This window comes from Takifugu rubripes, chromosome 1 (genome assembly GCF_901000725.2).
Source record: "Takifugu rubripes chromosome 1, fTakRub1.2, whole genome shotgun sequence".
Classification (NCBI taxonomy): domain Eukaryota; kingdom Metazoa; phylum Chordata; class Actinopteri; order Tetraodontiformes; family Tetraodontidae; genus Takifugu; species Takifugu rubripes.
Genome location: NC_042285.1, coordinates 23,597,351 through 23,623,517, shown reverse-complemented (window position 1 = coordinate 23,623,517; position 26,167 = coordinate 23,597,351). Strand labels below are relative to the sequence as shown.

Sequence of the window (26,167 nt, the reverse complement as noted above, 5' to 3'; positions counted from 1 at the left end):
TCATTCATAACTAGGGAAAAAGGGCACTGAAAATTACACTTTGCTCTTAATGGGACATAGTATACGCTCTGGAGAGCCCAATTTTCTCTCCAATATTGTAGGGGACTATGTCTTCTATATCTTAAATTCATGCAGCAAATGAAAGCAAATGGCTGCATTATCCAGTTGGATACACTTGCATTTCTCTCCTGTGCCGAGGTGGTGGGTGGAAAAAAGGAACACGTAACTACTGTTTCCCAATTGTGTTTCTCCAGGTCCACCGTGCTCTCATCACGCCAACGCACATGCTTGTGAGGGCGTATTCAGCCCACCTGAGTCAAAATGCCACTTCAATAAGTGCCCACTTAAATCTACCTACATACAGGTTCTATGCTGCCGCTTATGAAGGTCTTGTTATACAACTGTGCACGTGGCAAAGTCTGACTGTCATTGCCATTATCAGTGGCTGTAATTACTGAACCTTAAAGGATATTTACAACACCTTTTCGATTACAAAGAAGGGAAGGGCAAACAGGGCAGGGTAGGGTCCATAGGGCTTCATCAATAATTCCTTTCAGACTTCAGTTTCAATTTACTATATAATGAGAACTCATTTTAAGTGTATGCCCATGCACAGGGTACAGAAAGGGCTTTCCATCAAGGGTTTATATGCATTTTCTCCAAATTTCCCCATTTAATAACTTGTTGAAAAGATCATGGTTCAACAGTACTTACACCCGACGTAGGATGAGATGGACAGAACACAGTATTTTTGCTCACCAGAGAGGCGCAGAGAGCTTCCTCCCACCAGTAAAGTGATATTCAGCACGACACAACTGTACATCAGGAAAAAAAAACTGTACTTCAGGTGCTTCGCGATCCTAAGGTTAAATTGTGCAATTTTGATACGTTATCAAGAGCTTCTTTTCTTTAAATAAATTATGTAATTATCCTACATGTTTCATAACAAATAAGTATGAAATGTTAAGTACGTGAAAGGTACTTTTAAGGTATGCAATTAGTCACATCTAAATGTCAATCTCTATACTGCGGCAGAGTCCAGACTCCCGCCATCATAGCAGCTGAGGACCCCCGGCATCCACATTGTGTGAGGCCTCTGTGCTCCATTAGACAGTCATGCTGCCCCCTGTAACCAAAGCTCTGTAGTAGCACGAGGTATCGAGCGCTGAGAGCATCGGGGGTCTCAATACCTCATTAAACAGTGGAGAAATACAATCCTGCCCCAGAGACAGTATCCACACACACATGCATACACACACAAAATCTGTGCCTGGCTTGAGTTGCAAGGGACACACAAAAGATGACTCCAGGCCATCTGTAATGCTGCACTGCATGGAGAAGGGCCAGTGATTAGTTGCCTAATGCTGCAACTGTGTGTGCGTGTGTGTGTGTGTGTCACCTGCCAGTTAATTATGAGGAGCCTCATCTGGATAGAGCGCAGGTCCCTAAATTGGTCGAGTGAGCAACAGACTGCTCTTTAGCTGGATTTATATTTAAATGAGATTAAATATATAATTTCTTCCCATAGAAAAAAAAAGCTGGAACTTACAGATACCACTTTTATTTTTCTATTCCACTAACTGTGGTTATGAAACCTTTTTTTTAACTATTTTAATTTAAGGACCAGAGTGTTCCATCTCACTGATCACACTGAAGAGCCAGCGAGATAATTATGGTGAAGTAGGGAGAGACTGTGACTTGTTTTTAAGAAACTTTCACACAGTTAAGTCATCCTGGACTTTGTCACTGTGCACAATGTGCACAATACAGTATCGGTACTGTTGATTCTGCACTTGCAAGGCTGAAACTCGACATCACGAGGAACAATAATATTTAAAACACGACTTCCAGATGGTGCCTGCAAACGCCACTGAAGTGTTATTCAGCCAGTGTGTGTGTATGTGTGTGTGTGTGTGGGGGGGGGGGGGGGGGGGGGGGGGGGTGTTCTGATGGAGCTTGTGTTGCTTGCTAATTGTTATGTAAAATATCTGAGTGCTGTAGAGTCTGTTACTTTTCTAAAATTTTCCGATTTGCAGTCTGTGTAGATTCAGGCAGATTAAGTTGGCTTTTGTTGCAGTTTCCGTTTATTAAATCGATTTGAGTTTATTCCATAGGGGTTAGTATGATTGAAATAGATCATGACTCCCACTCTATTGAAACTACTGGTCAATATTCCTGATATAATTTAGGGTATCTGTCTGCCGGCACCAATAGCAAAGTGCGGGCCATTATTAAGTGTGGATTCCCCTGCTCACGTAGGGATCATTGATTCCCACAAGTATAGAGGGATTTAAGACACACAACCCAACAACCTAGTACCACAAGACCAAACACCACAGTGAACAACTTTGGCTTTGACGGATCCAACCTGTCCTGAGCTGCTGATTTTAAAGTGATGAGGATAAGACAGGAAATACACGATTCCTCGAGACCCCCTGTGGTGACCTTAATTAAAGCCAACACTGATCCTCTCTGGTCGGTGCGGTTGTCAAGCCCATCATTCAGAAAGCTAGTCATGCACAACAAATGTCATGGAGAACACGCACACAAATGGTTTTTAAACGTCACTTTGAGGTTCTTGTAATATTCATATATGCACATCCATCAGGCCTCAGCTTTTTAAAATCTATTTTATAAATTGAAACATTTTTCAAATCCCTCCCAAAAGCCCTCTCTCAAGGGGATTTTAATGTGCCTCCAGTGTTGTGTTTTTACTGCCTCTATCTTGTTTACTGCAGGATTGATTGGTTACAGATTCCTGCTTTGTTAAATGTTAATGTTTCCTGGGCTAATCTCAAAACAAATAACTGAAGAAGATGGGTTCTTCTGTGTTCAGACATATTCTCACCGAAGGTCTCAAATCAATGATGATTCTTTTACCTTTTTGAACAGTGGATGGCTTTTAAGACCAAGTATCAAACTGGTTTTGTCGTAAAACCATCGCACCATTTCATTTTCCTCTATCTGTGACTCGACCATGTAGTCCCTCAGGGATCTAATCCAGAACTGATTTAATTTGCATGCTAAAGCAAAATGCTTTTTCCCCCTTTATTTTTTAGCCCAGTCTCTGTTGTCCTTTAAAACAGACCAGGGGACCTGAAGGAACTCTCATTATGGTAAATAGAATCAGTGAACAGTAATAGCACTGGTCATTATAGCTTTAAGTATACCCAAATCACAATCACAAAACAGCTAAATATTAAAAAAAATAAACAACATCGTTATCATTTCTGTTTAGTTGGATCAAAGTCACATCATTAAAAACTTAGTTTGGATCCCAGTTGTATTCTTTAGTCACTGACTGCAGTCCTCGCTCACTTTTACATCTTGCAGTCACTTTTGTTGATTTTGTCATCACTAAAAGAAGAATTTCTACACGCACGCATTTGACACGAATTAGGATTAAGCGCACGCAAGGACGATCGATGTTAAACCACAAAGCTTGAACCAGATGGTCTGATAGGAGGATTAAGATCAATTTATATGGCATGTTGAAACATTCTGTCTTTTGAACGGCATTTTAGGTCTTGTACAAGAGCCCGCCATTGGAAAAGGGGCTTAATCTCATTTATCTGAAGACTAATGAGTAAGGTGATTTTAACCTGTTTATAGGATGCACATTTTATCCAATGGAGGATTTCTCTTTATGGTCAAAGAACAAAGTCATCGAGCCGCAGCCAGACAGTTCAGAATAAGGTGGAGTTTTTTCTGTGTGCCCGTGTTTCTAAACCAAATCACTTAAAAAAAAAAGTTTGTAGTTTGCAGACATGTTTCGTCTTTGTACTCGATTAAACTGTTCTTTGGTCAAGGTAAAATATCATAGCCAAGGCATTCCAATCCCTTTCCTCCATGACAACAGTTTGCAATCATATTTTAGTCCCTCCGGCTGGGATAGTTCTGTTCTATCAAACTACTTTTTGTTAAGACTATACAAATAGTTCTGTATATTTAGTGTGAGTTGGCTGTCCTGGCGGTGTCTGTGTAAAGCAAGATCAGACAGAAACAATAATGTAAGAAAAAAGGAATCTGAAACTGTGTCATGTTGGTTCTGCAAGAGGCTATAAAGTAAAGCCAGGCAACTTTCTTTGTCTGCAGCAAGTGATGTCTCCTCCAGTACAAAAGCTCTTGCTCGCTCTCAATCTGTCGCCCGGAGAGGTTGTGTCGCAGCCTGGAGACACAGCAGGCTAATTGACGATTGCTGGGCTTTGTTTTGTCTTGGCAGCATAAGTAATGCTGACTTAGTGCTGCCAGTAGACAGATGGCGTGCCAAAACGCTAAATGGCTGATAGAAGCTTCAGAAACACTCATACGTTAATATCCTTCTGAAGCAACCCCAAAACAACCCATCTCAATGGGTGGCTACAAATTGACGGGCCTTATAATGATGTGCGATGCGTCGCGGGACCTTTAACATAATTGAAACTTCGACATAAATCCCAAGCAAGACAAAGTAAGCACGGACAAAAACATATAATTCACATAAATACTAGGTGCATTTGAAGAGGATGTGGGAGGTGAACTTACATGTGTGGACTGAGCTCATAGAAGTTCCTGTTGCGATACTCCTCCACTTTGTCTGGCGTGTAGATGGGCAGGGACTTGTATGGGTTCATGGAGATCACCACACTGCCAATGTATGTCTAAAGGGAGATAAAAGCATTTTACCCACAATTCCATATATTTCACAAAGTGCTGCATAGGCTGACAGGAGCTATTAACAACACAGCCATCCACTGGGATGTTGACGGCGTAGAAGCATCGTTTCTGCTGTCTACGATTCTCAGTTGGCTATTCCTTACACACTGCTGAAATAACTAAAGAAAAAGGGGAAAAATATGGATAGCTTTAAGAAATCTGTGGGTAGCAGTCAACGCAGACTGAACAAAAAAGCAGACAGGCCATGTGTGAAAGTATTCATGCTGGTGTGGCTGCAGGCCAACGTATTACCACTTAAAAATCCAGCTGCAAAGGTTTTGAACTTCAACCAAGTTTAAAACATGACAGCGTCGACTGACTGCATCCAACTAGACCCAACATATGCAGTATGGGGGGGTTGAAATAAAAAGATAGAAATAAATCAATTAATGTGTCAGTAAAATGTTCAAAAGCTCAAATTGCATAAAATAACCTTTATTCAAGTTTAACATTTATTCAAGTACTCTACAAAACATTTCCTTTCTGAAAGCAAATGTAACCAGTCTTCATCTTCACCATCCTCCTCCTACGTTCAAAACAAAGCCTCACACTTCCAAACATCAATCCGAAACATTTTTCTCTCATCCACAGTAATGGCTGTTGCGTAACGCACTCTGACAAGAGCGGAGCGCGGCCTTCCCTGTGGCAACACCTCAGCCTCCTACAGTTGCTCATTCAACAGCCCACCATGGGCAAAACAAGACTTTTTTCAAGTGCGCACATCGGGCACAAACAGAAAGAGTGCTCACAATGTAAACAGAGATCACATGTCGCTGAGCGGCTCTCTGAACTCACAGAACCAGCGGGCCCTGGAGACGACAGGCAAAGCTTGCAAATATATTTTATTCATCAACGTCAACCTTGATACGACTTGTATAGGAGACAAAAGGAGGAAAAGCTCTTCATTGCAGGTTATGCTGTAAAATCAGGTCTTATTTTTCTATTCATTTTTATTCACACTGCCTGGTCTAAATACCACATGGCTCTACTCCTAATTTTTTCTTTGAATGCATCATTGGCCTGGACTTTAGTAAACTCCTATGTACCCATCAACACAGATCAATAACGTAAGCAGCTTTGACCTTTAACCCCGCTAATGCACATGTACAAATGCTGTCCTGCATGTTAGCATTAACTCCACCACGAGCAGAACTCCACGTGCTAGAAAACTACAGACACACAAGTGTTCCTCCCCCTCCCCCGGCCATAGTTTTACACTTCATGGAAATTAAAGGGCAGATTAAGATTTCTGTCACTTGATTTACGTTCTTTTATGAAAGTGGGACGTCTATACAGGGCCGTATTTCCTGTTTGGGTGAGACTTCCAGATGTTTGCATCTACTCGTTATACATCCACGGGATGGAAGCTACTGCAGGTGCAGATCAGCTGCTGCTGAAAACATCTGGACATGATGTTCTGCTCTACTGGAAAGTCGTGTCTTCTACAAAGTAAAAACAGAGTGTCGGCTAATATGCAATTACAATGAAAAATGATCCAAATAAAATAAAATAACTGGGCAGCAGAAGAAGCAGATTGGACAGTGATTGTTGTATTGGATAGGCCAGTTTCTCCTACTGGGAAATGATAGTTTGTTCTGGGACCATTTTGAAATGAATGATGCCTTGAGAGGGATAAACACCCGAATAAAGGAACTAAGCAGCAGAGATGTAATGGATAAGTATTTTAATGTACAAGCATAAGCTTTGGCACATTTGGCCTAGCGTCACTCTTGAGGAGCAGCTCAGACCACAAAAACTGCTCCATTATAAAATCCAAACCGTTTACCTTTCCATGAAATGGGTATTTCACTTTATAGTGCCATTAAAAGCAGGAACAAAATACTTTTCTGCTTAAGGGATGACAAACATTAGGACTTTGCCAACGTTTTGACCAAACTATACATGTAACTGTTGCTTATGTAGGTGACATCATCCCATGAGCTTTTAACCTGGGGAGCCTCCAATAACCACAGAGAAGCTGAATACGTCAGGCCCATTTCAGAAACAGCTGACAAGAAAAGCAGAAAATGGCAGTGCTGCAGAGCATTCATTTTCATTTGCATTCATTCCCAGAGGGAGCTGTCAGATACAAGTATGACACTTCAAAACCACCTCTCTTCAAATGCTAGAGTAATGGGCAACCAGCCCACCAGAGCCTTCTTGTCCCCACATTTTGGTTTTCATGCACCATTTAAAAGGAATTATTGACATTCCTTGGTGATGCGATTTACTGATTTTCTGGTTAGTGTGGTCTCTGTATCTGAGCTGCCTATGTAGCAAGAAAAATATAGTGAAGGGAAACAGGAACAATACTGTCACGAGATGCATCTGGATGTTTCCATTTTGCAACCAGCGTTGGAGGTCTCAGAGGTGGGGGTAAACACACAGACCTCACACACACACACACACACACACACACACACCAAATCCATAAAATACTACTTTATTTTGGTTATTTGCTGCTACAGTGTTGCCTGACTACTTACATAGATCTCGTTGTGGTCAAAGCGATTCTTCAAGTTCTCCAGGAATGACTCTTCAGTCATGGGTTCGAGAAGGACCATGTCGCCGACCCCAATCATGTTGTCTAGAAGTGACGTCTTCACCTCCATTGTGGCTGTGGTGTCCCCCCTGCACAGAGACGCAGATGGAAAAAATATATCAAAAACACAATAAAACTGCATCCATAACAATGTTCTACCATTTTGTTCTTGTCCTGCACCAAATGATGCGACTTTAAAAGCCTGCAACAAAACTAACAGTGAGCCAGAGAATTGTGTAAACTATATCGATATAAACATTATAAATGTTTTAAACTTTTATAAGTAATTGAACTGTGAAGACAGTTTTCCCTTTATAATTAATTAGATTCTCTACATGTTACTGGATGGACGTGTTCAGTCTACAGCAGTGCTTCCACTCCGAATGAGGAGTGGGGACTCTGAATTGGATAATCTTGTTCTCCTCTATAAGTGAGAATATCCCGTAGGCAGTTACATAACTAGAGAACTTTGACCTTCACCCCCGGGTGCACAGCTGGATTCTCCCATTTCAGAACTTCCTCAGAGCTTCAAAGGAAGTTCCCCTCAAACACTCGGCTGCTTTGTAGCTTTGCTCCATCCTGCTCCGTTTGGTTGTTGCAACAAAATAATATTTACGGCTGGAATCTGTGCTGGAGTGGAGCGTAACAAAGACAGTGCTGCTGATGGCAGTTTTTAATCAGTGTTGCCTAGTATCTCCTTTGGGACAATAATCCCAAAGCTATAGGGCTGTGGCTGAAAGGGGGGCCTAGGGTACATTCACAGGCTTGACACAGGGCTTTGTAACTCTAAAAACCCATGTCTGCTGTAGCAAAAGACAGATGAGGTCATGAACGCGTCTAAGGTTCATTGCTTTTTAGTACCGATTCGTTTTGCTTTTGCAGAAAAGGCAGAGACAGTTGAAACTAGCTGTAAATTTTGGATATAGCAAGGGGCTAACAAACATGCATAACGAGAACAGTTTGACAGGTCATAATTGGGGATGAAACAATAGGGCTGGGAGGGTGAGAAAACAAACTGGCTTGACACTTTCCTTACTAGATCCAAAAGAGTGAAGATGCATTCCTTAAAAGGTAAATTCTGGAAAAAATCTACCCTTCCACCTTCTGAAGTTTCTTTCCCTGGATCTCTTATCCTGCAGGGCACAGTGTTGGCACCGGAAAAAAGTCTTCCTGTTTTGGTTTGTTTTTTTAGGACAACTTCTTTCATCTAATGTTCAGGATAAGAAAAATCTTTTCAAAAGGGGACTGTGCAATTAAAGCAACATATGAGCAGCTTGATTTCAGAGGAATTAGCAGAGCAGGAACACAACTTTTTAACAAGCGGTCTAGATTTACAAGAAATTAATGAAGGTAACCCAAAATATTCCAAGTGGGGATTCACATCCACCAGCTGCATTTGCATCAAATAAGTTTGTTATTTTTAAATATATACTAAGGTTGCTGATCCTCCAGCTACCCTAAAACCTCAAATCCTTAGAGATCTCAGACCATATGTTAGCTTAACCAGAGGCTCATGATGCTGTTTCTTGCTACAGCAGGCCAAGGCTTTTTCTATCCTCAAAGATGCTCCAATTAAAGAGGTTCCTGAAGTACCGTGCATTAATTGTTCTACCATGTGACACATCTGTGGGAGAGTAATTTGCTGCCCAAGTATTAAGACCCACTGGGGCGAATGGGGATTCTGGAGTTTATAAATAAAAGTGACCTAATCTAACATCTAGAGGGCACTAAACAAATCCAATCACATTCACAATTAATGACCTATAGTGAAGAATGGCCTCCAAGAGCATTAGAGAATGCATGCATTAGCCTAGCAGGATCAATATTTGTTAATCCAACTGCAACACAGTAGTTACCAGCCCCTGGAAACCAACTGCATCCTTGGTGGAAACAGATGTTGAAGACTGTGACCCCAGAGCGAACACAGTGTGTCCACAATGCCGGAGAGCTTGCCTTGCTCAGGCTGGCGACATATTGCATGTGTCTGCTGCCTGGGTGCTGGATGCCCTTAGCTCCTTTGCTGATAACCCACTACCCCAGATTTAGAGATGGCTTCTAGGCAGCCGCTGACACAATCCCATTAATAATAGTTGCTTCCTGCTGTTAAATGCTGAGCTGGATCCAAAGAGCAAGAATGGTAGAAAACCTGACAGGCTTTGATTAATATGTGGGGGATAATCTTCTTTGCTTCTAATATGCTTCAATGTGGACCCACAGCCGACAAAACAAAACTCGTGCAATTATTACGATTTCAGAGCCGTTTATCAGTCTGAATCAGAATGACCCCGATATGAATGTTTTCCAAATTACTCCATTGCAAAATGGATTAAAAACATTCAGCCTCATCAATCTCTCAGATGCATGAGATTGATTAAATCCCTTTATTGCATGTGTAGAAGGTAACCATAGCATGATCCCAATGCTTTAGCCTTTATTAATCTTAAATCTCAACCTCACGGTTTAAGGTGCAGCAAAAAGTTGTGGTCACCAGCTCACGTGGATGTGTGTTACCTAAAATGGAAAAATGCAATGGGCACATTGGACAGGAGACCAGAGTGATTTACACATCATATATGTCTAGCAAAAGTACTCTGAACTAGCAAGAACAATGTTGTGCTTTAAGGGGGATTACCCATTTATTTCTAGGCCTTCCTTGTTATTCAGTGTTATCTAGCACCAGCTATCAAACTCAACTCAATACCTGCTACTGGTTAATACCCGCCTCCAATTACGCAGCACACCCAGAATGCCAAGAAAAGGGTATTAGAGTGTCACTGCTAGATTAGACAAGACATACGGAAGAAGTCCCAACATTCATTTCCAATTGCAGTTTGTGCAATAATTCAGACAGATTAGTGTTTTACGTCACAGCTGTTTACAGGGAAAATTCATATCAAAACTGAAAGATTTTATCGTTTAACCTCTCTGTGATGGACAAGAGATTTCAGTAAAACACAACAAGGTCAGCCTTCACTCCCACATTCGATGCTGACCTAGTTTCCTGGGATGAGCAAGCCATGAAAAAACATGAATAAAACAGTCGTAAAAATATATATTATTTAGAAAGTTTAGGCTTGCTTAATGTTCCTTTAGAAGGATGAGATCTTAAAACCAAGAGGCATGAGCATTTATGACTGGTCCTGTTGATATTTCATATAAAGGTTGAGCCAAAATAGTTGCGTGCACATTATTAACAAAGGGGTTAAAACTATAGGTTATAGAATGGTCAAAAAAGGTTCAACTTTTAAGACAAGCTCAGAATCTACAATGAAATCTGCCAGAAGGCAAACTAGGCATTGTGTAATAGCTGATTGGCGTCATTCTACCTTGGGAGCTGTTGTTTGAGAACACAGAGGCATGGCTATGTGCAAACAGATGATAATAAAATCTATTATGCAGCATAAAAGTCTTTAAACCCCACCACCACCACCAAGATCAAGCCCGCATCCCCACAGGACGGGTAAGCAGCATAATGGACCGGCTTTTGGAAATGATGGCGATTAAGGTCTCCATAACATGCCCAAACCTGGGAGGCCACTATAAAAAGGCGACTGAAATAAGCAACTTGCCCTTAAAGGCTTGAAATTTCACTTTGTCTATGCACTAAAACATGATTTGTGAGTCAAATGGAAGTTTCGTGACACTCGGGTCTACGTGTAAACCAAACAAACATTGGCTTTATTGTTATGCAGCTTCCCTGCACACAGCAGGGAAATGTCAATATGGGTAGACGAGTGAAAAATGAGGCTGACAATACAATAATGCTACGCAATAATAAATCCAGTAGGTATACAAAAACCGCCATGAATAATTCAACTGTTTAATTATCACGTCAAATATTGGCTTTAAAGCGTGTAGAACGAAAAAACTAAAGCACCATGTTCTTTTTCATCATCCCAGCACATCTGCTGACTACTGCCCCATCTGTCCAGGAGCTTCATGCCCTCAGACTACGGCGATACAAATGAGGCCTCTTCTTTCAGGAATGTTATTCATTTGCTGTCTCACAGCACTTTGCTTTCAAGGCCACAATAAAATTTTGAAGAAATAAAAATAGTGCGGTACAAAGGGGGCACGGCAGTGCTTTCCTTCTGCAGGCTAATATTACAATATTTCCTTCCGAGCCCAATTTACCGAGTACATCGGGCCATCTAACTTCATTTCCTGTTTCAGCTATTTTGAACATGTGGTGCATTGATGAGGACACACCCGGCAAGCAAATGCACACTGGATGCTGATTCAGTCGGGATGTGACACTATCTGCTTGCTCACGATGCCGTTGACAGCAGCCAGACTTTTGCTGGGGTGCGACAGTTGGAGGTTGTCAACAGAGCAAGAATGGAGCGCGCTGTATACACTGTATAATTAATACAGGCCATACGGATACCAATATATCTGGGTTTGACTAGCAATCGAATTAATCCCAGAGGAGAACTCACCCTGGTTAAGTTATTCACTGCATTAAACTATACACTCTTGTAAATGCTAGCCAGACTGCTGTGGATTTGCAGTTTCAGCATCATCAACGCAACAGGCGGTCAAACACATGGTTGGATTTTCGTCCTCCTCAGCAAACGGAAACGGCAGCTGTATTATAAAAATGAGCCGCCTGCAAATCTGCCACCGTATTGCTGTAGCGCTAAACAACGGGAGAATGTGGCAGACGGTGAACTTCAACACAGTTCGGATTCTCCAGCAACATCAACAAAACAACTTAATGAGGCGTGCCGTTGATGCACAGTCAGGGGCGCTGTATCTCAAGTCTGGCTTCTCGTGACTGTCCAGCAAACAGGGCCTGCCTAATCTTTTCGTGGGCCAGCCAGGGGATAGCCGTACATCTGTGCACCGGCTATCTCTATTGACGCAGGGTTGACACAAGGCACACGCCTCACTACACTAAGCGGCACAGGCAGACACTATTCATCACCATGGCGCTGGCCGGGGGACTTTGGTCCTCCAGACACACCACATTAGACCATAGCATGTCATTCAACAAGAAGCTTTTGGCACATTTTTAAAAACAGTTTCTAATCTCACCATCTCCACTCAACATGCACATGTTTAAAACTGTGCTCCAAGGACGCAACTGAAGGTTTTGCTTTGAGAAAAATAGAAAGGCGCCTTCAACTACTAGTAAAATATGTGTGTAGTGCTGCTGAATATTAAACTACACCTCTATATCTGCACCAGTTATTTGAACATGTAGGAAACGGTGGCATTGATATTTCTAAAGGCTTTCGAGTGGCGCTGGATCAGGTGTATCAGCCCTGTACGTTTCACTTCAGAGAAGTTTCAGGAAGTTGGAAAAGGTTGGAATCATGTATTTTTAAAAATGCAAATACATGAATAAACAAGGAGAACGGTTCAGTCTACTTATGCCATGTGACTCGGCTATATCCAGCAAACCAATGCCAACAAGCATTCTGGGATATAGAGTAGACATATAGGCCAAAATATGTTTTTACATTGTATATAACACACACACAGCAAACAACTCCGCACACATTTGCTGTGGACTTTTCACGGCTTACATCATTGTTTGATCAGTCCGGGTAATAAAAGTTCCCATCTGGTTTCCCAACTGAGACTCTGGCCAACAGTGGTGGCACATATTTGAGGAAAACCGCAAAGAGAAAGTCAAAAATTCTCTCCCCCCCCCCCCCACCCCCTTTTTTTAAAAGGGTTTAGCTGATCCACTTGGGATTTTCAAGTTCACAAATGGAATTAAGAGTTGAAGCATTCCAAAGTAAAGTCAAGTACATCAGCATCGAACGCCAAAGAGCAAGAAAATATAATGAGAATCTTAGTTGGTAAGACTTCCACTGCGATGATTCAGTCAATAATTTAGGGTATTTTTATCTAAAAGAACAAAGGTGTGTAATCATGTAATGCGGGGTAGTTTATTCCCCACGCTTCCTCTCCCAATGTTTTCCTTGACTTGTTTGATTTGATTAGTTTCAAGCTGGATCCCTCAGGGAATCCCAGCAGAGAGAAAAAGCAGGTCAACCCCAGCAACTTTGTGATGTTTTTCCTCACCGAGGTGAATACTTTGATTCATGCAGCTCATGCTGAGCAATAATTTATTCCATGCGGCAGAACCGAGATCTCCTTAAAAACCTGGAGCCAAATAACATAAGTGGACCTTCAGTCAGTTTTATCCACTCAATAGGAGACACTGATGTCTTTCTTCATCCATGCCACAGACAGGACAAACACAGATGACTTAATGCCATTTTAATCAAATGAGCGTGCAGGTTTTTGTATTTCTTTTCGTTTTACCTGTATAAAAAGCCTCTAACTCGAGATCTGCATTTAATGTTCAGCTGTGTGACGACAGCAGACGTGAAGGCCAGATCTAAAACCAGCTGCCACCTGAAGAGACTAAACAGTGATAGAGGATTGACACATCTGCCCCCGTCCTGCGCCCTGGAGGCAGCAATCAGAACCGTGCTCAACTTAAACCAGCAGATGTGCGCAATTAGGGACCGCTTGTGTGGTAATGGTGCCAAATGAGCCTCGGTTCGGCTTGAAACACCGTCTGACTTCAGTCAAACTCTCAATCTCATTTTATTCCCACGCAAACATTCACCGGTCCGCAAAGAAAAGGGGGAGAAAATCAGAAAATAACCCCAGCCCCCCTCTTCTGAGGACAAGGGGTGAATGAGAGCAGCAAATGGTCTGCAGACTATGAAAAGTTAACTTTTGGGAAAAGTTACAGCGAGCGCAGTAGGCTGGAGGAGACAACAAAGGACTCAAAGTTGTGCGTTCAGCCCCCGAATTGAGCGTCAAAGATGCCAAACTTGCCTCTTTATCTTTACAGAAAAGTTGCTCCCTTTCGCCTTAAATCCAATGTGTAGGCAAAAGTCGGATCCCGGCTGCGGTTCCCCAGTTGTGGAGCAGCTCCTGAAGCCCTTCCCGTCTGCTCTGGTGCTGAATGAGGGCGAACGTGGCTCTCATCCGGAGTTCAGCACGATGAATGGAGCTCAGGATGGACTTGAATGCAGGGTCCGCTGGGCGTAGGGAGTGGCTGGAGCGGCGTTTGGGATCGTCCAGCGTCCCCTAATCACCTCCGGCGCGGGGGAGGTGGAGTTGTGATGCCTTCACGTGTTGTCCGACGAATCGGTTTTTTTTAAGTCTACCAAAGAAAAGGGTACTTTTTTCCAAATTTAAAACTTTCGTATTGTGGAAACCTTGTCCAGAATAGACCATTGAGTGTGATACAACGTGTTGATATTCCAACCACGCACATGCTCTGCAAATCAGAAAACCATAGCCTAGAAAGATAACGCAAGTTGAGGGTTTAGAAGTAAGCTATAAAGCAAAGTTTCTCGTCGTGTTGTACAGATAGTATTTGCCCAATAGCACAATATCCCCCTCCTGTGTCTCGATGGTACATAGCATCGACTTGCTCATACATTGTTAAACTAGAGGTAGTTGCACTGTAACTCTGTTTTTTTTTATTTGAGAAAGTGTTGGAAGACTATTCATATTGTGGAATCATAGATTTAAACTATAGTAACATTTCCAGTTTGTTTAGAGTTTAAACTAACTAAAGAATATGACAAGTGCGGAGGGGAGCCACGGATTTTCTTCGTATTATGTTCCATCTTACGCAACGCGCCGACAATAAGTTTAACCATATTACGATTCAAAAAGAGAATATTTTAAAAGACATCATGGTCACTTTACTTGGGCTTCTCTAGCACCATTTTTTTAAATAATTGTAAACGAAGTTCTCCCCCCCATAAATCCAGCAGTCCATAAAGATTCGGCGTTAATGCGCATGCGCATCTTCCTGGCATTGATCTCAGTGTTGTGAGTTTTTTGTTTCACGGACCGATTTTGCACAACCAAGAAGATTTCTGTGAGTTTTTGGTTTATTATCTATCTGCAACGGTGATATCGGAGCCTTCGTTTTCTTACGTCTGGCCATCGTGTCAAAAAAATAACGAAATCTGGAGCTAAGGCAGAATCGTTAATCAGCGAAGTCAGACGTTACGAATGGCCTTGTGCGTTTGAGAACTATGATATTAATACTGTTAATACTACTATAAGTATCCGTCAAATCGACATTCAGTAGCAAAATGTATATGTATAACATCGGTACTACGCAGTGAACACCGATCTAGCCCTGTTAATCTCTATCTCTATCTCTCTCCCTGCCCATATAATTTCATAATTCTACGATTGTGTAATATACGCGTCATAAAATAAATGCATCGACCCCCTTTGATCCAGCCAATGAGAACAAGTTTGTACATAATCTTTATTTACTTCTTTATTTTGCTCTTACCGTGTTCTGTGTCGCTTTAACATTTCGTTATAGAGTTGCAGTTATGTCACCGCTGTGATTGATTTTCCTTTCTGTTTGTTCTCCAGAGTGTCTTTTATGAGTAATCAAAAGCAGCAGAAGCCAACGCTTACAGGCCAGCGTTTTAAAACCCGAAAAAGAGGTGAGAACCTTTAAAGAAAAAGAAACTAAGAACCACTATTGCAACCAGTTATCTTCCATGATTCCATGATGCAGGTTTAAAGTGTGGTTTCATTGCAGATTTTGTTTCATATGTAATTCATATGCCTTATGTTTGTGTGTTTCAAAAGATGAAAAGGAGAGATTTGACCCTTGCCAGTTTCAGGACAGCATCATACAAGGTCTGAACCAAACTGGCACTGATCTGGAAGCTGTCGCAAAGTTTCTCGATGCGTCGGGTGCCAAGCTTGACTACCGCCGCTATGCTGAAACCCTTTTCGACATCCTGGTGGCTGGTGGAATGCTGGGTAGGTGGCAGGTGTCTTACACGGCTTTTACCCTTTGAATTACAAACACCCACTTATTCCATCTGAAGTATTAACATAACCGATGTATTGAATTTCATTTGATTCATCGTATCTGGGGGTTGAGGTGAGAATGCCATAGATTATGCTGATGACTATTATTACTCTGATCTATGAATATCACTGATGCGTTGACCAGGGATTCAGATGCTCTTCAAAACATCAATTTCCATCTTAGGAGTTAATTGTACTGGCTTTGTTGCAGTGGTGTGCCTTCTATTCAGAAAGGCTGAAAGCTGATTCCTAATATCCCCATGTTTCTATACCATATAAGAGTTATTGTGATGGCTTGTGTACCATATTGAGTCAGTTAATGGTAACTTTATTGATTATACATGATTAATTCATTGTCCAGCTTATAAATGTCTGGAATCGTTTCATGTTTGATAAAAGCATCCATATTCACAAGCTGATTGGACATTATTATTATATGTCTTTCAGCCCCAGGGGGCACCCTGTCCGATGAGGTGACCTCCACTGAAGTCTGTCTCTTCAAAGCGCAGGAGGACATGGAGACCATGCAAGCATACGCACAGGTGAACGCTTCTGAATTCCTGCCCAGAGACAGACTATTACTCTGTAATCTTCAAAGCATGTCCGCTGTTCCTTTTTTTTTTAGGTCTTTAACAAACTCATCAGGCGCTACAAGTACCTGGAGAAAGGTTTTGAAGAGGAGATTAAGAAGGTTCGACCCATGCGACGCATTTAAACTGCTGCAGCCCAAATATGTGCATTGATTCTGTTCAGCCCATGAGAATAAGAGTGATGTTTTGGTGTCTGCAGCTGCTGCTGTTTCTCAAGGGCTTCACAGAGTCTGATCGCACCAAGCTGGCCATGTTAACAGGGATTCTGCTGGCCAATGGCAACATCTCTGCGTCCATTCTCAACAGCCTTTTTAATGAGAACCTCGTAAAAGAAGGTACCTCCCTCTCTGCCTCATACGTGCACCTTTGTGTTTTTTCCCCAAATGTTTTTTCTTTTACAGTAAAGTATATTTCTCCTCTTTTAATTCTAATGAATTAGGTTTCTTTAGTACTAGGTGGTTAAATGTAAGCACACTAGTGTAGCAACCAAAGAGCCACTAACCACTCCTGCTGCACACTGTTTGGTTTCATTCTAACACAAGCTAGTTAAACTCCCTCAGTTAATACATCTGAAAGTCATAACACAGACACAAAATCATGGTTAGTTGTAAAAGGAAGAACAGTGGGAATAATTGTTGGATCAAAAAAAGCATTTTTTGAACAGACACTTTCGTTAAAGCGGTCTAAATGTGGCCCTTGGCGTCGTGGTGTGCCAGCGTCTTATTCTAGCTTAGCTTCATCCTTGCAGGTCTGTTGGCAGCATCTGACACGTCCTCTTTGCATTTGTTCAGGTGTCTCGACATGCTTCGCAGTGAAACTCTTCAAATCCTGGCTTTCAGAGAAGGACATCGGCTCTGTTGCTGCCAGTCTTAGAAAGGTTGGCATGGACAACAGGCTCATGGTGAGAATGACACGGCAAATAAAGAAACCCAACCCCGCTTAACTGCAGTGATGTTCAACTGTCAGCCCGTGTACCCTTGAGATCGTTTGATGAGGAAACCTCACTAATTTTGCATATTAATGCTATTCCAAGTAATTGTGTGCACCCTGTGCTTGAGAAGATGAATGAACAAAGCCGGCTGATGAAAGCTGGTTTCGCCTCTGGCTTCTGCTTCTGTGTGCTTTTTCAGGAGTTGTTCCCTGCAAATAAACGCAGTTGTGAGCATTTTGCCAAGTACTTCACGGACGCTGGGCTCAAGGAGCTTTCAGACTTTGTGAAAAACCAGCAGACAATAGGTGCCCGGAAAGAGCTGCAGAAGGAACTACAGCAGCAAATATCACAAGGCGAGCCCCTCAAAGATGTAAGGCTTCTCTCTCTTCTTTACATTTACCCCTGGGTCTTCATTTATTCTCATCATTAAAAAACCACAGCCATCACCTTCTGACTAACAGCGGTTCAGGGTCTGATTTCACCGAGATGATGTAAAGCCGGGTTATTGGTATCAGCCATTTCATCTTATTGTTCACATTTGTGATCGCCGGAGACACGTCACATCTCTGGAAACATGGCTGAAGGCAAACGACAATCAATTCTTGAAATGTGGAGAACCCAAGGAACACCCTCTTAGCACTGTGTTAGAAATGAAGCCTGCTAATTTACACCAGACAGTGTGACAACTGTTGAAAGTGAGGTTTGCCGGAGAGAATAAGCAGCAGGATGTTTGGAACATCAAGCCGAGTGTTCTTTGCTCCTCTAACCTTGTCTTTATTCCCAGGGCTTTCTCACCTCAGCCTTGTGGCAGGATTTGATAAGTAATAAGCCTCAGCATATGCTGGCCGTGGCCTGCCTGCTCTGCCAATAACCTGCTCTCCATCTGTGACCTGGATGTCTTACAGATCATTGCCTACATCCGTGAGGAAATCAAGAAGAACAACATCTCGGAGCAGACGATTATTGGACTCATTTGGTTCAGCGTAATGAGCTGTGTGGAGTGGAACAAGAAGGAGGAGCTGGTCACAGAACAAGCCATCAAACATTTAAAGGTGACACCTCCCGTTATTTTTGTTTTGCTTTTTATTCAAATGTGCCTTGACTATTGGTAGTCATGACAATGAGCTAGCTAAGGAGAGTCACTGTGACGTCTATTCTGTTGGCAACGTGCAATTATCAATGCCATTATTTTCTCTCTCTTACCCCTTGTGTGAATTTGAATGCCTTCTCCTAAAATTCATTATTTCTTATCTACATTTCAGCAATACAGCCCACTGTTAAAGCCCTTTACCTCCCAGGGCATCTCTGAGCTGACTCTGCTGCTGAAAATTCAGGAGTACTGCTATGACAACATCCACTTCATGAAGGCCTTCCAGAAAATTGTAGTTCTCCTCTACAAAGGTTAGTTTTATGTGCTTCCTAGGTGCCTTCCCTTTCGTGCCTTTCCTGTGGTAGTGTCATGACAGGTGTTGACTGTGTTCGTTTGCTTCTACTTTGTCGTTTTGTTAAGCTGACGTCCTGAACGAAGAGTCAATTTTGAAGTGGTACAACGAGGCCCATGTGCCCAAAGGAAAGAGCATCTTCCTGGTGCAGATGAAGTCCTTTGTCGAATGGCTCAAGAATGCAGAGGAAGGTAAGCGCTGCGAAACGTGTTTTTGTGCGCGAAGCGTGCGTCTGTGAAAGGCAGAAACATTGCCAGCTTCCCCTCGTGTGTACTGAGCATCTGTTCCACCTGTTGTTGCAGAGTCGGAGGAGGAGGAGGAGGAACAGGAGCAGGAGGAGGAGGAAGCAGAGTAAGGACCTGGAGGCGCAACTACATCTGGATTTGTATTTTTACAATATTACAGTAAAGATTTGTTAATGTAAGTCTGTCCAGAAGGGAGGATTTGTCCTTTTCTTCTAGTTAAGGGCTTTAAAATTGCTTTTATCTTACCAATGATTTCTGTTTGAATCAGTACTTGTAGTTCTTTCATGCTTTATAAGAAGCCAGTTAAACTATTTTTTCAGGGTTTGGTTTCTCAAGAGTAGAAAAAATGGTACAATGTGTCAATCTTGTGAATCATTGCACCATTTGACTGTTTCTTGAATAAATGGAAATTACTGCTTTTAATCACCGTTGCCTTGGAGACATTCTTTCTTATATGGATCATACACAGCAGTCATAAAAATACAGATAATCTGTCACACTGGCTCATTATTGCAGTAAGTTTTGGAGATGCGAGTACATCCACCTGCACTCGCGCATATTTTCCATCGGGTCGATGTCGAGACTCGCCTAATCAAGCAATCATAAAACGGCCGCCTAGCAGGTGTGACCTGAGTTGCAAACAAACATTTCATTCATCTCACCTCGAGCCCACTTTAAATGGTAATTATGGCTCAGCCAAGCATGCAAAAACGAGCGTAAGATGGGGATTCGCGATGTTGTGAGAGTGGAAGGCCGTGCGTGGTCGTTATGACAAGTCATTTTGGCAAAGCCTATAAAACGCGGACTTCAAATTTAAATGCCTCCCCTATGAACAGGTTGGGAGTTTTAAGGGTCATTTACCATGATGTCAGACAGCTTTGCAGAATCTTTACAAGTAGCCTAAAACCAGCAGAGCAGCAATTTAAACCGAAAGCAACATCTACTTCTGTGAAAACTGGCATCATTCTCTGCTGTTACGCTGTAAATGTGGTCTTGCAGCAGTCTCCACAGCACGGCTGCAACGGGATCATCATTGATTGACAATCAGTTTGACTCAGTACCAACAGATGGCAGTAAATCCTTGAGAGATGCTTCCATCCCTCGTTAGAGCGCCTCTCAGTTTAAGAGTCAGTTTCAAACAGAAAATGCTATTTTGAAGAATCCAGAAAGACTAGAAAGTATTAGACACAGCCACAGCTACAAAGTATCCAAGGAGTAGTTTCTCTGGCGCTCTGTCCCGGGAGGATTTGTGCACCTTTTGGTTTTATTTAGTCGCTCTAAGGAACATGAAACAATTCGAGAGTGACACGCCAGCCGAGGGAAACATGGCTGCTTTGGAGATTTGTGCGTGGACACGCATACTTGAAAGGGTGTGCAGCTTTCAATGGCAATGATGCCGCCCTGCAACCCGCTTGTCCCTCTGCAAAGCGCTGAGCTTTACCATCGTGCCGCCTCTGTTATCTGCTTGTTAGCAGCGCTGCCTGGGCTGAAACCTCACACAGAGGACCCCTCTCCTCGTGTCATCTCCTGCAGGCGCAGAGCACCACTGTGGTCTGTCACATCTGTTTGTGTTGCCCATTTGCCATGTTGACCCCCTGCTTATGCTGCTGCATGTACATTAGGGATCCATCTGGATGTCGCGGGTGAAGCACGCCCATTTGCATTCCGTTTTTTATGCAGGCCATGAAGTCATTATTCTACAGCAACAAGGCTGTACTTTTTTTAATTTTCAATTCATATGAGGGAAATGAATTTTTATTTCTTTATTTATTTTTAAAGACTGCTCTTTCTCGTTAAGCCTTTCTGCATGAAGAGAACCCACCATCACAATGTGCCGGGGTGTGCCAGAAGGGTTTGAGGAGAGCAATTATTCTGGATTTCACACTGCAGCTTTGGTCAGTAAACACAGCTCACGCTGCAGCGCAGAACTCATCTAAATAATGTCAGGAAACAGAGAGAGGCTTGGGATCATTTATTTTTCAATAAAAACAAACCCTACTCTAAGCCCCCAGCCACTCCGATCATGCCATGATTTCCAGTCTGAAAGAGCTGCTGCTTTTGTTTTGGCTAAATTGGAATTTATAGGTATTTTCTCTGCTTTTTAACCTGTGTTGTGCATCGTGCCATTTTGTTTGTTTGTTTTCCGCTCTGCCGCCTTTGTAGGCCACACTAATACCGGGCTTAACACCCAGGTGAAATATGGAAATGAGGATCAGTGTGTTGACTCTGCCACTTTGTCGTCCGGCTAAACTCAAGGCAAACCCTCCAAAGCAGCGCAGCCTTCCAGCCTCAATGCAGCCATATTATGGACAACTGAGCAACCCCATGATGGAAAATAGCCACTAAGCTCTTAAAACCAAGAGGTCTGGAGAGTTTCTGGCTTATAGGCTGACAGCCGCTGTTGTCTGTCAGCTGTCCCCGGCTCAGTCCCTGGAGATAATGCGGCCGTCCCATCCAGTTTTCGTTTGCTCCCATTTTAATGCTGTGGCCCGGAGCCATTTTTTTTCTCTCAAGGTTATTCCTCACGTATGATACTCCTGTCACTGTAATTAAAGATGACAATATATGTGGGGCGCTTAAAGCAAGGCTGTTGCCTCCATCTCACTGAAAACGCTCCCCTTCGTATTGATTTAGAGAATTTGCGGTCCTCGCATTGTAAGTTCAAATTAACAGCAATGTCAAGGCATGAACCACAGCATTAAAGGCTGCATGTCGAGGAGTGTGACATGAAATGATGCAAATCTGGCGCTAATAGAATTTTGAAGGTCCGAGCCTTGCGGGTAAATCGGGTTTTACCTGTTGAGACCCACATCATTGTCACAGCTGTTGATTTGGCACACGGTGCAGACAGGAGCAATTCTCATCAAAAATGCCCACAGATCCTGAGTTACAGTCCTCCTCTGCCAACTGTGCGAGGCAACAACACGTTAACAACAGATTTATCGTACTGAATGAGGCACAGGGCCAGAGACACAACTATATGGGTGGGTGTGTTATTACACACTGCATATTTAATGTGTCTCTATCTGCACTTCACTTTTCCCTCCCAACTAAAAGCTGATATTTCCATGCACTTAGTTCTGTGCAGTTTTTCATTTTAATGTCAGGCTTTCACTGCATCCTTTTATTTTCTTTTTCTTTTTCTTTTTTTTTGGGGGGGGGGGGTTCCTAAAACATCGATCTGCTGCTCATGATGATATCAAAATTATACAAGTGGCTGCTTTTTGTGACATTTATGGCGAATGTTGCAGGGACGTGGTGACGGGCATGGCTGTCCTTCACAAGTATTGTGTCAGCAAACACAAGAACAGCAATCATTAAATAGAAATTTAAAGGAAAGAAAAATGTGCAGGGTTCAGCGGTGGCCACCACAGCCCCATATAGGAGCTTCTCCAGCCACTAAAGGCCCTTCTGCAGCTTATGGCTACCACACTGAGGGATTTAGTGGCTTGAGTTGAGTCAACATTGGGACTCATCATAAACATCATTATTTCCTCTCGGCTTGTCCTTCTTCCTCTTCGGTGCAGATCTAGGTCTTTAGGTGTGTGCGAGGGACTTGGAGGAAAGGGGGAGGATGGCCTGGGATGATAAAGAGTGATTGACTCCAGGGCTGATGCTTATTGGGACTGTGCTCATCTCAGGCTCTGGCTGTGGGAAAGAGAAAGATCTCTCAGACATATGAGAGTGCAGAGGGTATTGCTCGTCAAATGCTATAGATTTTGCATCTCCAGTTTTACGGTCTCACCAGAGTGTGTCATAATGACGGGAATACAAAATTCCACCACTACAAAGGCATCATAAGTGCATTTACTAAGAACTACATTAAAACTCTTGCATAACATACAAGTTATTAAATGACTAGCTTCAAAAACATTTTGTTCACATAATTGCTAATGCCTCCAAAGGTTAAGTGGCTTTTTACTTTGTCTGCAAATCATCGAAATATATAATACAATGGTGAAATGACAGAATTTCATTTACAAGGCTGCTTGTGTTGGAATACACAAAACATATTCGAAAATATTCAAAAACTTACATGATGAGAGAAAAGGAATGCGGTCAAGAATGCTTCAAGCTGAATAAAGACTGAAGCCATTCATGCACTGGCTTTAAAATAAATAAATAAATAAAATAAAATACCAGCCCAAAAAAAATTCCTCAGCACTTGTAGTTTTGGAGTATTTTTTAATAACGCACCAAAATTATTCCTCAACTTCCGCCCTGTCTACTTCTGTTTCTCTTTAAATTCCCGCTTGAACTTTTGGAACCATCCCAAAAGAGGGATTATGTTTAAAACGAAGCCATTTATGAATAGCTTTGTGGACCAACCGTGTATCCTTCTGGCTTCAGTTCAAAGCAGATTCACACAGGGATGCAAATGTCAACCAATTCCGGCATCTGAATATCTGTCAACATCAGGATGATCCCCGCACACAAAAACTTCACCTGCAGAGGACACTTGAAGCAATTTCGGCAACTTTCACTCCAAAATCAGATTTTCAATTGATGCATATTCACTATAGTGTCAAATGCCTCTTCTCAAGTTCATTTGGCTATTCAGAACAACCTTGATATAATTATTTCTATCAGTCTGCGCAGCTCTGCAACAAAATACAAATAAGCGCATTTCTCATAAGGTTGAGTTTTTCCCCCTTAATGACAGCAGCCAAGACACAAACAGGTGAACAAAGCCGAAATGCTGAGGTGAGACGTTGAATAGAATATTTTTTTTCATGAGGGTCTGCACATTCATTTGCACTTACAAAGGCAGAATCAAAATCTGGCTCTGTAGTGTGAAAAAGGAGGAGCCAGTTTGCGTTGACCTTTATTCACTGCTGTCTGGCAAAAAAGGTCACCTTGACAGCTGCTGCAAAGACAGAAAACAATCACTATCACCGAGGACTATGGAGTTCCAACATCCGTTTGCTGCATGTGAACAGCACCGTGGACCCTCCAAAGCTCAACCTGACCCTTCACATGTATTAATTCCAAAAAATAGATTAAAGATCCAGCTGGAAATATTTTGCTGGATCTGCAGCATGAACATCAAATTATGACAAAACTTTGCAGGGAAAAAGTAGCTGAAAATACCTGCTACATGTCCTGATACCGATGGTCCTGATTGATCACGCTTGACGAGAAACAGTTGAGCACATTCAATCAAACACACTTACGTGTCAATTTTCAGGCTTCTGCTAATATCTGGAACAATCATTTGCTTTTGTTTCGCTGGCTATTTTATAGAATAGAAACAATAAAGACATTGTGTCTCATTGATTTCACCTTTCAAAGAAGAATAGGAAGATGAATAAGCCACTTACAGAAAGATTTCTGGTTGTTGTGTGTGAACCAGGTCGTTGGAGTGCAGCAGCAGCAGCAGCAGGACCATCGCATCTCCTCCTGGCTCCTTTTATCACCTTACCAGCAATGGCTTCTGTGTTTACAACCACTTAAACATTTTATATGTGAGTGTGAGTGTGAGTGTGAGTGTGTGTGTGTGTGTGTGTGTGTGTACATTTTTTGTCATTTTAAACTTTTTTTGTGTGATGTATGGTGTCTCTGTGGTTCAGATTCACCGTGAGTTTCCTACCCCCCGGCATTATGGCAACAAAGACTATTCTATTTTATTCTATTCTATTCTATTCTATTCTATTCTATTCCATTAGGTTTTGAGGTTTTATCTAATGAATGTAAATCTCTGCCAGTCATTGTTTGCAGCCACAGGTCCCCTCATTAATTTTCTGATGGCTTGAACAGACTTGCGAGTGGCTTTGCTGCCATCATCGGTTTGTAAAACGCACCTTTTGTAATGTTGGTATTGCGTGTCACAGTCACAGTTTCCTTAAAAAAAGGAAGCTCCGGATATTTTCCATGCATCACTGCACACCACTGGCCAACGTCAGGTCAGAAGCATCCCAATTAAAGCTGCTTCACGCTGACACCTACTAAGCCAGAGCAGATGTGTTTTTATGACCAAGAGGCAATTAATCATGTGAAATACAGTAGTTAAAGTTAGTGTGGCACAGTGGCAGCTCCTCTCCTTAAGCCACTAATGCAAATAAAGACGAACAATGGTACAAAGATCCATCCCTCCATCCACCCGTCCGTCCATCCATCCATCCGTCCGTCCGTCCGTCCGTCCGTCCATCCATCCATCCATCCATCCATCCATCCATCCATCCATCCATCCATCCATCCATCCATCCATCCATCCATCCATCCATCCATCCATCCATCCATCTATCTATCTATCTATCTATCTATCTATCTATCTATCTATCTATCTATCTATCTATCTATCTATCTATCTATCTATCAGCATGTTGACAATAGAAACATATAAACAGAAATCCACCATACACGCCTACTTTCAAAGATCCTTTATGATCCAAACTATATTTTGGTATATAAGAAAAATAAAACACATTGTGGTATTCACGGCCACTGATGCTACATCCTGTTCAATATTTGAGCAGGGTTCTAACCTGAGTCCTGTCCTGAGTTCCTGATGCACACTGCTCCCCAAAAGATTGGGAGATATGCTGTCAAGCCACTTTAACGAATGTCCTGTGAAGCTTGGCCATAGCACTATTACTTTTCCAGCGTACTGCTTTATATGGATGGCCCGACTCAATGTTACATTACCAGTGTCACCTTCAGTCCAATAAAATAATTTAAAAAAATTGCTATTTTTCTCTTGCTGTTTAATCTGACTTTAATGGTAAATAGGCATCAGAACGCTGCAGACAGGCACTGCTGGAGAAACCGGGGACAGGCATGATTAATAATAGCCCTGTTGATTTATTGTTCTTGTGAATTTATTTTGAACAAATGTGCTGATAACGTGGCAAGAATTGTAATCAAACAGACATTTTCATCCGTATTCTCTGCTT

At 42.2% G+C, this 26,167-nt stretch overlaps 2 protein-coding genes across 8 annotated transcripts in view; one reads left to right on the top strand and one right to left on the bottom strand.

The window, feature by feature from the left end:
• Positions 1-14,460, bottom strand: part of myo1b (myosin IB) — a 43,084-nt gene extending 28,624 nt beyond the window's left edge. For 2 of the 7 annotated variants that reach the window (XM_029832252.1, XM_029832198.1), the window contains exons 1-3: positions 14,042-14,458; positions 7,182-7,326; positions 4,525-4,640 (exon numbers count right to left, since the gene is read on the bottom strand). In XM_029832252.1, coding sequence (XP_029688112.1) covers positions 4,525-4,640; positions 7,182-7,307 — 242 coding nt within the window. In that variant the 5' untranslated portion in view covers positions 7,308-7,326; positions 14,042-14,458. Of the gene's footprint in view, positions 1-4,524; positions 4,641-7,181; positions 7,327-14,041 lie in introns of all 7 variants that reach the window. The other 5 variants (XM_011611529.2, XM_011611537.2, XM_029832138.1 and 2 more) reach the window with 4 other exon arrangements.
• A 514-nt stretch (positions 14,461-14,974) lies between these two features.
• On the top strand, positions 14,975-19,697 carry LOC101063775 (basic leucine zipper and W2 domain-containing protein 1-A-like). The gene is made up of 12 exons (XM_011611543.2): positions 14,975-15,101; positions 15,617-15,690; positions 15,839-16,015; positions 16,514-16,608; positions 16,692-16,757; positions 16,856-16,991; positions 17,448-17,557; positions 17,787-17,957; positions 18,493-18,639; positions 18,850-18,988; positions 19,098-19,220; positions 19,332-19,697. Exons 2-12 carry the CDS (start codon positions 15,627-15,629, stop codon positions 19,382-19,384), a joined length of 1,281 nt encoding a protein of 426 aa, XP_011609845.1. The 5' UTR covers positions 14,975-15,101; positions 15,617-15,626; the 3' UTR covers positions 19,385-19,697.
• The last annotated feature ends 6,470 nt before the right edge of the window (positions 19,698-26,167 follow it).

What these genes read in the sequence shown, in the direction of transcription:
- LOC101063775 (XM_011611543.2), top strand. Translation starts at nt 15,627, where the DNA reads ATGAGTAATCAAAAGCAGCAGAAGCCAACGCTTACAGGCCAGCGTTTT. An exon ending in TGAGAACCTCGTAAAAGAAG is followed by an intron (nt 16,992 to 17,447) that starts GTACCTCCCTCT and finishes GCATTTGTTCAG; the next exon opens with GTGTCTCGACATGCTTCGCA. An exon ending in GCATGGACAACAGGCTCATG is followed by an intron (nt 17,558 to 17,786) that starts GTGAGAATGACA and finishes GTGCTTTTTCAG; the next exon opens with GAGTTGTTCCCTGCAAATAA.